Below are 15006 nucleotides of genomic sequence, written 5' to 3'. Positions count from 1 at the left end.
GAGCTGAGATCATGCCACTTCCCTCCAACCTGAGCAGTACAGTGAGATCCTTTCTAAAAAAAAAAAAAAAATACAAAAGTATGTACCCCTCTGTCCAAAAAAAAAAAAAAAAAAAAAGGAAGCATGCACACCTTGATGAATCAAAGTTGGGGGAGACAGGTGGTCCAAGTACGTCAAGTGCTCATATAAAGAAACAAAGCATATTGTACATTATGGCAAAATTTCAGAAGGCAACTTTTCAGCTCTAGCATTTTACCTAGAGATCTCAACCTCAATAGTGACTTTGCTTTTGTTTTGAGTCAAAGCCTTTGATGTTTAAGTAGAAATAGTCAGCGATCTTGGGTGTTAAATTATTCTAGACAGTGTTCAGAACTGAAATGTGACGATTCTGTCCATGGCTCCAGTTTCAGCCTGAGTTCAATCCAAGATTAACAAACAACTAATTAGGGATTTGGGGCAAGTCTCACAGACTATTCTCACCCCAATATCAATACCTATGAAACAGGGACTTATAAAATCATCATAGCATTGGGAGAGGGCAAAGAAATAGGCTTTAAGAAAATTTAGAGTTTTGTAACATACATAAAACTAATAGCCAACTAATCTGTGGAGAAAAGCTCATTCAGTTGTCCCATTGACAAATATTTACTGAGTGTACCTAGACTTTGTGCTGGGTGCTGAGGATACAGGGATGAATGGGACAGTCGCAACCTTCAAGCAGTAGCTCCAGGCCTTGTGAGAGGGACAGACATACGAAGGGGTGAATCATGAAATAATATGGAATCCACAAGCCCCGTGGAGTCCCACAGGACTGCTGACAGAGTCACACTGCATTGGGGAGGAGGTGTCATGATCAATCTGAAAAATGGGAAGAGATTTATTTTGACCCCACAGAACTCTGGTTTCTCTGACTCCTCCCTGACCACCATATTAGCTGAGCCCCTCCTCCTTGCCAGCTACAAGTGTCAGAACTGGAGATGCTGACATGAGCAACAAGCCATCCCTGGCTTCTTCCACCTGCTAGGTTTAGAAAAACCAACAAGTAATCAAATCATTGCAGTGCAGTGGGATGATAGAATAGGGTTGGATGAGGAGATTTCACCTTTTGATTCATGGATTACTGCCCAGTCAGCAAGCTGGGTATATTACTGCCACAAGCACACCCACCTCCAACCTGCCTACAAAACACACTTGTTTGCTTCCATATTTAATTAATATTTTAATTAAGCCTCATTCCTATCTCTGCTAACACGTTCTCATTTGTAAAGCAGTTAAAGCTGTTTATTTCCAACACACTCTTGTTTCCTTTGGTATGAGAAAAGCAGTATAAAAACTATGCATCTACTTTTTAAAAACCCTAATCTGCTTGTATTTCCATAGGCTAAAGCAACAATGAGATTTATGGTGTTGAAGATGGAGAGATAGGGACTCAATAAATAATTGCTTGATTTTTACTTTTTAATTTTTTTTACTTTTGGAAGTCTGTCTCTGAAAATGGTGCGTGTGTATGTGTGTTACACACACATACATAGAACTTGTAACCCAAACCTAAGGAAGAGAATGCACTGCATACAAGATTTCAAAAACAGAAAAGTTACAAAAGATTGATAAACCAACCACTCTTTACATGCATGGTATATACTGAAACTCAGAAATGCTAATACTAATAAGAAGCGATTGTTCAAAAAGCAGTTGGCTATTAGTTTTTAATCTTTGTTAGTCTGTTTGACTACATTCAGAGATATTGGTCCCCTGAAAGATGTTATGAAACTTTAGTGAGGATTGGTGATGTTTTTCCCATGGAGGACACCAAAAGTAAGTTCAGGGACTCTCTGACGTAGACAGCACTGGTCCAGGAAGTCTGTCGGGTCCCCAGGCAGTGTCCATTGTTCACAATGTCCATCTCATCACCACTGGCACCAACTGTCATCTCTGGAGAGATGCTTCAGGCCATTCTTCTTTTTGAAGGAGCTGAGGCTTCCCAGAGCTAAGGCTGGGAAAACTTTAACCATCTCCCCAAGCAGGCTACCAAGTTAGGAGCCAGCCCATAAGCCTTTGAGATTTAGGAGGCAAAACGGGCAGCTGGCCCTTCTCCTTTTCTCATCGGCAAAATAACTCAAAAAACCACAATAAAACATAATATGGTTACCCTTTTCTTTGGAAATATTGTCTTAGAATGATGAAAAAAAATGCTCAAAAAACAAAAGCCAGTAGCCTATTGAAATCACATGAGTGCAGTGTCCATGGCCCACTGCCTGTTGCAGAGCATTCTGCGGCCTCTGGGAAGATAAAGATCTGTGATGGCGATTGTGTCGCAAATACACACAAGAGAGAAAGTCCACATTGCCACACAGTGTGATGATTTTCAATTATTTTCCCCAAAACAGACTAACACTCTTACAAATATTCTTTTCCTCTGAGTGTTGCTGCTTAGTGCTCGCTTTATGTAGAAGAGTCTGTTGTTCCCTTTCTCATAGTAAGAGCAGAGCCTTCTGGAAAGTAGGGCATTGAGAAGTTCTAAAATATTTTTCTCTTTATATTGAGGAAATTAGGTTCATTTTGTAGTCTATAGATCAGGGTCAGTTTCTTCTCATTGGCTTTAAAGAATAGTTTCCTGTTTTGAGTTTCTTTACTTTTTTAAGTTTCAATAGTTATACAATAGGTAATAACATTTGCAAAGTCTTTATCCACTTTAAAATTTTAAAAATCTACTCGGTATCTATCAGTTATGCCATGTCTGCTTCTAGGAAGAAGCTGCAGAAGCTAACAACAAAGCCCTATTATAAAAAGAATAAGAGATTAGCAGTGAATTGAAGGCAAGGGGGAGAAAAATAGTCAAACAAAAATGTAAAATAATGATTTTCTTTGAGCAGAAAGCTTGGCACCCAGTTTTCTTAATAAAAAGGAGACATAATAGATCTTGGTAAAATGTAAATGCACTTTTTTTTTTTTTTTTTTTTTTTTGCTACATTCTAAAATTGGGCTATCCCAATAAGAAATATGACCTCCTCTACTGGACAGGCTAGGATGTAAGTGCTTATATGTCACGATCAGGGTTATAACAACTTCTGTGCAGGCTGATCAATTTGAATGGTGAATATGAGTCAAAATCAATCTGCTTTGAACCAATAAACAAGGAGCAAGATTGTGAGGAACATTTCTTTGGATGAAATCATCCCTGGCAGTGTGAAACATAAGGGTCAAAAAATTCAGAAAATCATCATAAGGTTCACATATTTTATTGAATTACCATTCTTTGACATCAGATCTTTACCAGACATTAACATTTCAATGTTATGCTTTTCCTCAGTGCTACCAGTGGTTGAAAGAAAGAATTGTAAGTGAAGAAGGGAGAAAACAGCAAAACAAGCTAAAAGACCTTTCCCCAATTGCAGAGCGTCTGGGATGCACACTACCTCAGCTAGCTGTTGGTAAGAAAATTACTAAGCTATGGGGTGGTAGAGGGACTTCTGCTGAGATCATAGTTTTCTATTGCTGACCACACCCTTACCATGATAAAATGTCTTTTGTAGGGACAGATGATCTCTGAAGCATAAACTCCTGCTAGATATAAAGTGAGTTATTTGAGGTTCCCCAGAATTTTCTACACGATAGCAAATTTTTCTTACTTCTTTCCCCTTGCCCTTATAATATAGTTTAAATGAGAACATGTCAGTGATAACACACACTATCACAGATGTCAGGGGTGAACTGTGTAGTGACATCCATTTCTTTTAGCTCAAGTTGCTGTCTCTGTTGAAAACTGAGCCAGGGTTGGTTAGAGGCTGAGATACAGGACTGTTACAGGCCCAAGGTTACTGCCACATGAAAAGCTGATCCTAGAGAAATAGCTTCAACCTGAAACTTCTTGAAGGCCATAAAAATTGTCCTTCTAATGCTGTGGAGTCCGTGAAAGGTCATGATTGCTGGTAACAATTGAAAAACCACCTGCACTGTTTGAGAGAAAGATAACATGAACCACATTCAATCATGGGTGTTTCAGTCAACGATGGACCACATATATGTAGGCGGACCCATAAGATTATGATGGAGCTGAAAAATTACTATTGCCTAGTGATGTTGCAGCTGTCCTAAGGTCCTAGCGCAATGAATTACTTGTGTGTTTGTGATCATGCTGGTATAAACAAGCCTACTGCACTGCCAGTAATCTAAAAGTCTAGCACACACAATCATCTACAGTACATAATACTTGATAATAAATGACCATGTTACTGGTTTATGTATTTACTATACTATACCTTTCATCTTTACTTTAGAGTGTTACTCCTTCTACTTACTAGAAAAAAAAAAGTTAACTGTAAAACAGCCTCATGCAGGCCCTTCTCCTGAAGGGTGTTCCCAAAAGAGGAATTCTGATCACAGGAGATGACAGCTCCATGTGTGTCCCTGAAGACTTCCCAGAGGAACAAGATGTGGAGGTGGAACATAGTGATGGTCCTGACCCTGTGTAGGCCAAGGCTAATGAGTGTGTCTGTGTCTTAGTTTGTAACAAATAAAAAAGTTTAAAAAGCTAAAAACACACTTTTTAAAAATGAAAAAAAGCTTATAACGATATAAAGAAAATACTTTTGTACAACTGTACAATGTGTTTGTGTTTTAAGTTATGTTATTACAAATAAGTTGAAAGGTTTTTTTGTTTGTTTTTTGTTTTGAGACGGAGTCTCACTCTGTCGCCCAGGCTGGAGGGCAGTGGCGTGATCTCGGCTCACTGCAATCTCCATCTCCTGGGTTCAAGCGATTCTCCTGCCTCAGCCTCCTGAGTATCTGCGATTACAGGTGCACACCACCACGCCCAGCTAATTTTTGTATTTTTAGTAGTGACAGGGTTTCACCATGTTGGTCAGGCTGGTCTCTAACTCCTGACCTTGTGATCCACCCACCTTGGCCTCCCAAAGTGCTGGGATTACAGGCGTGAGCCACCATGCCCAGCCAAAAGTTTTTTTAAATTAAAAGTTTATAAAGTAAAAATGTTACAGTTAGCTAATGTTAATTATTGAAGAAAGAAAAATCTTGAAAATAAATTTAGTGTAGCCTAAGTGCACAGTGTTTACAAAGTCTATGGTAGTGTACAAGAATGTCCTAGGCCTTCACATTCACTCACCACTCACTCACTGACTCACCCAAAACACCTCCCAGTCCTGCAAGCTCCAGTCATGGGAAGTGCCCTACACAGGTATACTATTTTATACCGTATTTTTACTATACCTTTTCTATGTTTAGATACACAACACCATGTGTTACAACAGCCTCTAGTATTCAGTTCAGTAACATGCTGTACATATTTGGAGCCTAGGAGCAACAGGCTATACCATATTGCCTAGATATGCAGTAGGCTATACCAACTAGGTTTGCATAAGAACCCTGTGATGTTCACACAATGAGGAAAATACCTAACAATGCATTTCTCAGAACGTGTCCCTGTCGCTATGGGATGCATAACTGTATCTTATTTTAAATTTTCTAGTGACCACATTAAAACATTAAAATGAAACCGGTGAAATTAATTTTAATAATGGATTTTCTTTAACCCAATATAGCCAAAATATTATCATTTCAACATGTAATAAATATTAAAAATTATTGAGATATTTTACTTTTGTTTTCTACAAATCTCTGAAATCCAGCATATATTTTACACCTAGAGCAAGCACATTCCAATTCAAGCTAGACACATGTTGCATGTTGCATGCTCAATAGCCACATGCTGCCAAAGGCTACACACTGGGCAGAAAAGCACTGAGACTTCTGGTTCCCTTACTAGGGGATGTTTGTCAGGTTCTATGGTAAGCACCTCAGGCTCATGCTCACTGTGTTGTCTCCTTCATCATCAAAACAATCTGCTGAGGTCTATACTATTACTAGTCATATTTTACAGATGCTAGTGGAGGATTTTGCTATTACTATCTCCACTTACAAATGAAGAAATGAGATAAAAGAGTTCATGTGGTAGCTATGAGAAAGGAATAAAATGGGTGCTGATTCTAGACAAAAAAAAAAAAAAATCCTAAAGATTAAGAAATTGCAGGAATTGGGACATATCAGAAACACTAACCCAATGAGATAAAAAGCTCAAGATAAGCTTTATGCAAATAAGATAATTTAATAGAATATTTGTTGGTAGCTTGACTCTTCAGAGGTTGGAAGGCAGAGAAATGTTAGTTGCAATTAACAGTCATAGAAAGATAGAAATGGGACATGGTTTTAGAAAGAGGGGGAAATGCCATGTACCTAAGTATATGTATGACTGTTGCTTTAATCCTTTCTTCAAAAAAATAAAATAAAGCAATGTATTTAATGTTTTTACTTAGCAACCCTACAGCTTTAACAAGCACAGTAAAACATATTAGCTATTTGACCATAGGCAAGTTGCTTAACCTGATAACAATTTTCTTATCTGTGAAATGGGTATAATAATACATATCTTACAAACTAGTTGAGTAAAGGGAAATTATATATATAAAGCAAAAAGTAGGTGCTCAGCGAGTGCTAATAAAGATGATAATGTTCTTGCAAAGAGTAGACATGCAAAACTTGAAATTCTGTCTGCTCTTATCCATGGCATGCAATCAGAGTAATATGCAGAGAAACATATTCTGCACAATCATAAATATGGTTTTTAGACAGCAACTTGAAGTATTAAACTTAGCCCTGAAAGACAGGGAAGAACATTGTCTTTCTAGAGAGGAAATCTTTACAAGATTTAGACTCTCACTGGATATTAGATATACATGAAGTACCTTCTTTACGGGGTCTGAGTTTAAATTAATACATGCTTTTTTCCCCTTTTCCTCCCTCTATCCCCTCAGATGTCTTTCTCACCTGTCACTTCTTTCTTTGTAAATAAATAATTTTGTTTATAGCCACAAAACTCTCAAAATCAAAAGGGAAATTATTTCCAGGTGTGTTATCTTTGGTCTGCTAGTGTGGGAGAGGGGAGATCCTCCAGCAGGAAGCGAACTACTTGAACCCAACTGTGTGCCTGCTCCCCAAGTCACACAGGTATAGTGGAGCCAGCATTCACATTTTGTTCTTAGTGAACAGGCACTCTGGACATACTTGCTGGTGACACTTGGTTAGAGGTGCTAATTATCCAGAATCAGCTGCAGTTGCTACCATGGAGTTGACCAGCTCTGCCCAGTGGGTTCTCCTGTGCCCCAGAGGCCCATTAGGGGAATCAGCTGTTGATGACCTCGCGTAGTCAGGTAGTTTATGGGCAATAATTTGCCTAGAATTGGCTTTGTCCTCAGAACTACTTTTAAGGCCAAAAACAGTTCTCAGTGCAAAGCAGGAAACAATGCAGTCAAAAAAAGGAGAGAAAGATTGGATTGGTACTTTTATAGAGCACTATTTTGTATTTTGCCCATGTGGAAATTCAGTGATTACCATAAAAGGCCTGGACATGGTAACAGCTTAAGAGTATCAGTTGACAATATGGCTGTCCAAATGGGGGCAGAAGATGTGCTTGGGGATATCCATCAATCATCCATGCCTATGTTTATTCAACAAACATTTAATAAGTTCCTACTTTGTGCAAGACACTGGGCTGGTGGCTGAGCACCCAAATGCAAATAAGACACATCTCACAGCCTGGTAGGCAAGTCAAGCAAATAAACAGATAATTTTAATACAGGTCATAATACTGAGAAGGGAACAGAGGATTAGGGAATTAGGAGCTTGGAATTCAGGGAAGTACTTTAGGAGCAGGCAATACCTTTGGGAAATCTCAAATGATAAGCAGATATTAGTGAGGTGAAAAGAAAGGGGGAGGCAAAAGGACATCCCAGGCAAAAGGAACAGCTTGAGCAATATGCCCCAGAAGGAAGGGAGGAAGAGGAGAAAAGCAGCAAGATGCTTGGGGATGGAGAGGATTTAAAGACAAGTGAGTGCTCCTGAAGCACAAAGTTCAAGGTAGGGAGCCATGAAGCTGCAGAGGTAGGCTAGAAAATAAGGTTTTCCAAGGTAAGAATTAAGAACCTCAGGCCCAACTAGGGAAGTGATATGATCAGATTTGTGTTTTTAGAGACCGCTGCTGGCTGGATGAGAGCTGTATGGGGGAAATATAAGGGGATAATTCAAGCAAGAGGTAGGAAAACCAGTTTTCCAGGAGAGAGATGATGAGGGCTTGAGTGAGGGCAGCAGTGACTGAGGTGGTGAAGACAGCTGAACCAAAGCAGTCATTGTCAAACTGAGCCCTGTATCCACACAATGGAATACTCTTTAGCAACAATAAGAAATGGTGTACGGATACATGCTGCAACATGGAAAAACCTAGAAAATATATGCTTAAGTGAAAACCAGACCCAAACGACCACTTATTGTTTGATTCCATTTAGGTGAAATGTCCAGAAAAGACAAATCTGGAGACAAAAAGTGGGTCAGTGGTTGCCTGGTACTTGAGGTAGGGATCTTATTAGGGTGATGGAAATGTTATAAAACTGGATTGAAAATAGTGAAGGTTGCATATTAAAAATGGTGGTTTGTAAATTTATTAAAAAAATTTAATGTACAACTAAAATGGGTAAAATTTTTGATGGGTAAATTTTACCTCAATAAAGTTGGTTTAGAAAACAAAACACAAAAGAGCATGGTCCCAGATCAGCAGCATCAGCATAAGCATTACCTAGGAGTGTGTTAAAAATGAACAGACCGCACCCCAGAACTTCTGAGTCGGAAACTCAGGGGGTGAGCCACAACAGTGGGTGTTTCACAGGCCCTTGGGATGATTCTGACGCACACCAAAGTTTGAAAAGCACTTGATTAGAGGATTATTTAGGAGGAATAATTAATTGGACTTAGCAGTTAAAAGGGAAAAGGGGGTCAGAAAAGGACAGTTCTTAAAGATTACTCCCAGGTTTCCAGATTGGGGAGCCACATTGCTGGTGATGCCCCCAAATGTGATTGGGAATGCAAGAGAGCCAGGCATCATAGCCGGAAGTTTGCGGTGCCTGTGGGGCATCTCGCAGGAAGGCCCAGCAGACACTGCATCTAGTCCAGCAACACTGAGTTCCAGGCAGCTAAGGACCGAGAAGTCCACCGTAACCCCCAGGAGGCTCCTGGGGACCTTAGCTTTGGGACACAGCAACAAGGTGACTGGGATGTGAAGAAGGTCAGTAAGGGAATCCGAACTGACCTTTTAGAAGTTTAAGAGGGGAAGAAGGTTGGGGAAGTATCTAAGCAGGTAAAAAGGGTCAGAGGAAGCTTCTTTTAGAATGGGAGAAATTTTAGCATGTTTTGTTGACAGAAAGACACCGTAAGAAATTTTGAAATGGGGTGGTGGGGGCAGTGGAATCACGTATGAATCAAGTCCAAGAAAAGGCAAAAAGGAGATGGCTCCAAGGCAGAGTTTGGTCTTTGACAGAAACTGCACACATCCTCTTCTGAAACTGGAGGATATGGATGTGGATTCTTATGCAGTAGGAGAGTGGGGAATTAAGGAATATTCCAACGGAGGGACTTGATTTTCTATAGACATTAGGACAAGGTCATCTAGTAAGAGTCAGGGGACAGAGGTTGATGGAATGGTTTAAGAGTACAGGTTTAAGGTCATTTTTGGGAAAAGAAAGATGACCAAGGGCAAGAATGAGGCTGACCAGGCTGGCTGAAGCCAGCTGGGAGGGAAGACGGGAATGCACAGGGGCACCAGACCATGAACTGTGAGATTCTCTCCAGCACGCTCAGCTGCCCTGAAGTAGAAGCCAAAAACACAGATGCAGTACTGATGGGGATCTGCTAAGGAAGCAGAGGAAGTGAAGGGTGTGAGGGTTCATAAGAGAGTAATTTAGATCATCAACACAGAATGAATCTTGGGTTAGGAAGAAAGGGAGGTCCAGAGAGGGCTGCCAGGTAGGTGGGAACCAAGGAACCAGAAACCTAGAGTCTACAAGGGCTACAAGCAACAGATGTGGAAAAGTGAGACCATGAATACGATGGAAAGACAGGAGGTTGTGGGTCAAGGTAGAAACAGGAATCGAGCCATCTGCTGGTGAGCAATGTTAGGTGTTTCCAGAACAATGTGTTTCTAGGGTGGGTAGCTGGATTGAATGCCCCGGTTGTGGTGACGAGGCCTTATGTGGAAAGCAAAAAGGCCTTAAGCCCTGAGCCATCCCAAATGCATTGAGTGTTAACTAAGGGACATATAGTAGGCTGGGAATGGGAAAACCAACAGAGAAGCAAGAAAGACAGCAGTGCATCTGTGTTTTCTGCTTCTACTTGAGGGCAACTGAGCGTGCTGGAGAGAATCTTACAATCCATGATCCGACGCCTCTGTGCATTCGCATCTCCCCTCCCAGGTGGGCTTTGACAGATTCTGTCAAATCTTCTACACAACAGGGGGTGCTGCTCAGGTTTTTAATCCAGGAAGCACTGTACATCCTCCACAAAAGGAGTTAATACATTTTGGCTGCAACAAACAGCTGTAGCAGGTGTTTATAAGCTAATCAGCGATTGGAAGTGCTTTGATAACCTGACCCAGTGTCCTCTCCTCCCAGCGTGGTGCCTGAGAAATGAAGGTGTGAGTTCTGTGCTCCTGGGATCATCCACCCCTGAACAACTCATTGAAAACCTTGGTGCCATTCAGGCAAGTATTGCAGCCCCTTCCAACAAACACCAGGGAATTTAAAGGTGCCTTTGAGGCTATTTCCAGGCAGTGTCTGTCTCTGCCCCGCTCCATCCTTCTGGGTGGGGCAAGAGTAGGGGGAACAAAGGCAAAGAACACTTTCCCAGAACATGTATCCAGGGTTGTCCTCTGCCTATGAACAGGCAGTATTCCCAAAGCTCATTTCTCGGGATGGTTGGTTTCTGTGGAAGAGTGCATTCCAGTGTTAACCCGGCAACTGACTTCCCAGGCCTCGCCATAAAAGCCTGGCTGATAACCTGCTTGGAAATTTAAGTCATAGGACAATATATATACATCATTTACTCATTTGTTCTTTCCACAAATATTGCCCACCTGCTGTGTGCTGAGCCTCTTCTTTCTGTTCGCTGAGCATCTTGTATTCCCCCTCCCATGATAACTTTTATGATAATGTAGTATAACTGCCTGTCTCTCCTGCTAGACTGCAAGCCCTCTGAGGTCAGAGACCTGCGTCTTTGCTTTTCCACTGGTTTTCCAGTTCCTAGGGTACTTACCACATGTTCCTTAGTTAATACTCAGGATCTGTTGAATAATATTTGCCATGTTTTAAGAGAAATGGGCTCAAAATTCTATTTTGGACTTCCAGGATCACATCTCCCTAGAAGCAAATTTAGGAGGCCCATCCCCATTCCCTATGCCATGAGGATGGCCGCTGGTTCAGGGCACTAGATGGGGCCTGCAGCTATATTCTGGGGAGCTTGTAGTGGCAGTGGGTGGGTTGAAAGGATGTTCCTGGGAACTCTAAGGAGAGGGGTGGAGTTTAGTATCTATTGTGACCACCTCCTTTCCCCAAAGGCCACAGCTAGTCCTGAGTCTGTCCTACTCTCAACCCTGCTAAAAGCCCTAGGAATGATCCTGCCCGCAATTCTTGCCACTACCTGCTAAAACAAGAAAGGTTGTCTATTTTTCTCCTGCTCATGGGAGGAAAAGAACTATCTCACAGCTTCTTCCCTATCTACCTGTCCTTGCAACAAGCACATAGCCCTGTTACCATTCCCAAAAGGAAACAGGTGGAGGTAGGGACAAATATGATTTAAAATCCTTTTTAAAAATAGCCCAGAACACACTGTGGAATAAATGGCATAGATCCGCTGCCCACTCCCCCAACCTTTCTTAGGGCTGTGCAGCTGTGTAATCACCTCTGCCTCTCTGCTTCTAACAACTCCCATATCCAGCCCTGTAACTCCTACAGGATTCTGTGAGGTTCCCTGTGCCTACATGAGGAATTATCCCTCTTATGAATGCCACCTCTCATTTTCATTTATGCTCTGGGAAAAGATAAGGGTACACAGTGATGAGGGGACAGAACAGTTTGTACAAAAAAGAACTGAAATTCAATCCAATGATTTCAGTTTCACTAATATTTATGGAGCACTTAATTCTATGTCTGGCATCATCTTAGGCAGTGGGAGGACTGAGATGGGCAACAGGACCCGGCCTTCAAAGAGCTCATGTGCTGGCTGAGAAACAGTGAATTAAAAAATCTATCCCTTAATTCATTCAACAGATCTTTGAGAGCCTACTGTATACCAGGTACCCACAGGAAAGAAGAATAACACTGTCTAACCTTCAAGGGGTTTTTTACATGCCAGTAGGAGAGACAGATAAATATACAAAATGGTTTCAGGTTGTGAAAAGGGCCATTAAGTAAATAAATGTTTATTTTACTGAGACTGAGAAATGGGTGAGCCTATTTTAAATGTCTTTGCAAAAAGCCCCTCTGGAATATGTTTATTCCAAGGACTTCGCATGCCTTCATTTTTTACATTCTTTGACAACGATTCACATGCCTTCACACAGCATGTGAAGAGTCCAGGAAAGTGCATTTCAGGGACAGGGAAGAGCAGTGGAAAGGCCCTGAGATGGGAAGGACCTTGACTTTTCCCAGGAACTGTCAGCTAAGGCCAATGTGGTCAACATGTAGTTGAGCACAGGGACAGCAGCTGCAGTGATGAGGAGAGACAGGCAGGGCCAGGTCTCGCAGGACACCATGGGTTACAGTTCATGCTACATGTGACAAGTCCTTGTGGAGGGTTTTAAGAGGAGGGACATGCTCCTGTTTGAATGTCTGAAGGTCACTCTGGCTGCTGTGCGGAAAGTAGAATGAAGGGCAAGGGCAGTCATCCAGGCAAGAGGCGATGGTGGCTTGAATGAGGGTAGTGGCCATGGAGGGGGAGAGAAGTGCATGGATTCTGCAGGTTTGAGAAAGAGAGACACCATGGCTCGGCAGAAGAGGGAGGAATTGAGGATTCTTATCATGCTATTACTGGGAGATCACTGCCATTCCTGGGGGCAGTCATAGTGCCTGGGGATGGCATATGAGGCAAGTCTCAGGCTGAGTTTTAAAAGCTGTGGAAGTGGACAAGGCAGCTGACGGGGAAGGAGACACTTTCAGAGGAAAAGTCTTGAGTAATTTTTCTTCCCAAAACATTTCCTCCCTAGCAAGGCTTTTGCTTGCAGCAGGATGAGGCTTTGCCTATCCTAAAGGGGACATTATCCATGCAGCAAGGCTGGTACCATTGCGGGCTTACCAATCCTCCCCTGTTCTACTCCACCTCCCACTACCCAGCACTGAAGTCCACCCAAGACAAGCTGTGATTGGGTCCACAACATGGTGAAGAGCAGACTGGGTGACTAGGGGTACCCAGCAGTGGTGGGACTGGTTGCAGAAGGATGGAAAATATGGAGCACCAGTAGTTGTAAGAAAATATTTCTAGTAGGCTGGGAAGGCAGCTGCTTCAAGGGATGCCACGTGCCTAGGATGTGCAGAAATGAAGGGGCGTATATAAATCAGAGCCTGATAGGTGGGAGAGACAACAGGTGAAAGCACAGTTGCAGGCAGCCAGCCTTCACCCACACAGGTTCCATCCTCCCCACTCCCGCCTAAAAGGTGGGAGAACCGCCTCTCCTCGTCCTCCCCACATGCCTTAAAACCCTTCTGAGGTTCCCCATCACCCACTCAGAGAAGGCCAGGCTCCGCAGCAGTCGGGCCTCATCACTCCCCACCACACCTCCCTGGAATCTGAATCCTCAGCCATCCTGAACCACTCAGAGCCTCGGCGATAGCAGTGGCCCTCTGCCTACAAACTGACCACTACCCCAGCCTAGCAAAATCCTCCTCCACTCCCAAGTTCCAGATCAACAGGAACCGAATCCTGGGAGGACTTTCACTAATGTCCAGCCAGCCCCAGCAACGTTAGCCAGACCTTCCCTCACCCACCACCTATCCCAGGCATTGTAACATCAAGTTTGCAAAACTAGTAGCCTGTGGGGTGTTTGTAAAATCTGTAGTAGTTTACAATGTTTTAAAGTGGGGCTTCTCTTGAAAATTCTGGTCTTGCGATACTACATCTTGTTTTATTCGAGTACTTTTATGGTTTCGTTTTTCTAATGTCTAAATCTCTTTCCTATCAAAAATTTGTTTTGGTGTAATGAATGAAGGATTTTTCTCTTCACATGGCTAACCCACTGTATTTTAGACAAAAAAAAAAAAAAAATCCCACACATCCAGTTTCTAGGTTTTTGGTCTCATTATTACAATCTCATTTTAAATAACACATTAGCTGTTTGGACACTGAAATTCCAGAGCTAGTGGGAAATCAAATTCTTTCTTTAGCTTCACAGTAAAACATTAACCAGAATGAAGTTTCCCAGGCTGGCAGCTCTACTATTTTGCCAAACCCTAAGGCTTCTGAGGATAGCACTTGAGTGGAGACAAGGTCACCTTGGCCAGCAGGATTGCAGCAAAGGGAGAATGAGGTTGAAACCTCAGAACTGGTCGTCAGAATTGTATTTCACCACGGTCTCCACACAGGGTCAGACTTTTCCAGTGAGAAAGTCTGCCTTTGTCCCTTGTCTTATGGTGTAATGTGTACCCTTGGCCCACTTCTCACAATAAATGCTAGCCTTGAATGAGCTCATCCTTTCCCCGGGCTTCAATCAGCATATCAGTGCAAATGACTCACAAACCCTCAACTCCAGCCCTCCGGCAACTACGAAGCTCCACAGCTGCACGTGCAGCTGCTCAGTCACTCCTAGGTGGATATTCCACAGGCACCTTACACTCAACACATCCTACTCCCTCCCAGCTTCTCATTCCCCAAACTACTTCCCTTTGGTTTCTAATCTCAATAATCAACATCAGTATTCTTCTAGTTACTCAGTCTTGAAACCACCATCATCACCCAAAATGTCTCTCAGGTCTACTTTTCTTTTCTGCTCCACTGCCCTAGTTAAGGCCCTATTGCCCGGCTTGGATTGTAATACATACCTAACATCTGTGTCCCCTTTCAACCTCCTCCAACTCACCCTTCAAACCACCTCCAGGTGTCTGATGGGGTTACTCCTAGATC

At 42.3% G+C, this 15006-nt stretch overlaps 1 protein-coding gene across 3 annotated transcripts in view; it reads left to right on the top strand.

Annotated features, from left to right (window-relative positions):
• KCNAB1 (potassium voltage-gated channel subfamily A member regulatory beta subunit 1) overlaps positions 1 to 15006 on the top strand; it is a 416330-nt gene that overhangs the window by 394942 nt on the left and 6382 nt on the right. For all 3 annotated transcript variants that reach the window (XM_003894919.4, XM_003894918.5, XM_003894916.4), the window contains exons 12-13: positions 3311 to 3431; positions 10509 to 10597. In XM_003894919.4, the coding sequence (XP_003894968.1) occupies positions 3311 to 3431; positions 10509 to 10597 (210 nt within the window). The remainder of the gene's footprint in view (positions 1 to 3310; positions 3432 to 10508; positions 10598 to 15006) is intronic.

This window comes from Papio anubis, chromosome 2 (assembly GCF_008728515.1).
Source record: "Papio anubis isolate 15944 chromosome 2, Panubis1.0, whole genome shotgun sequence".
Classification (NCBI taxonomy): domain Eukaryota; kingdom Metazoa; phylum Chordata; class Mammalia; order Primates; family Cercopithecidae; genus Papio; species Papio anubis.
Note: the sequence above shows the minus strand (reverse complement) of the source record. Positions and strands in the feature narration are given on the sequence as shown.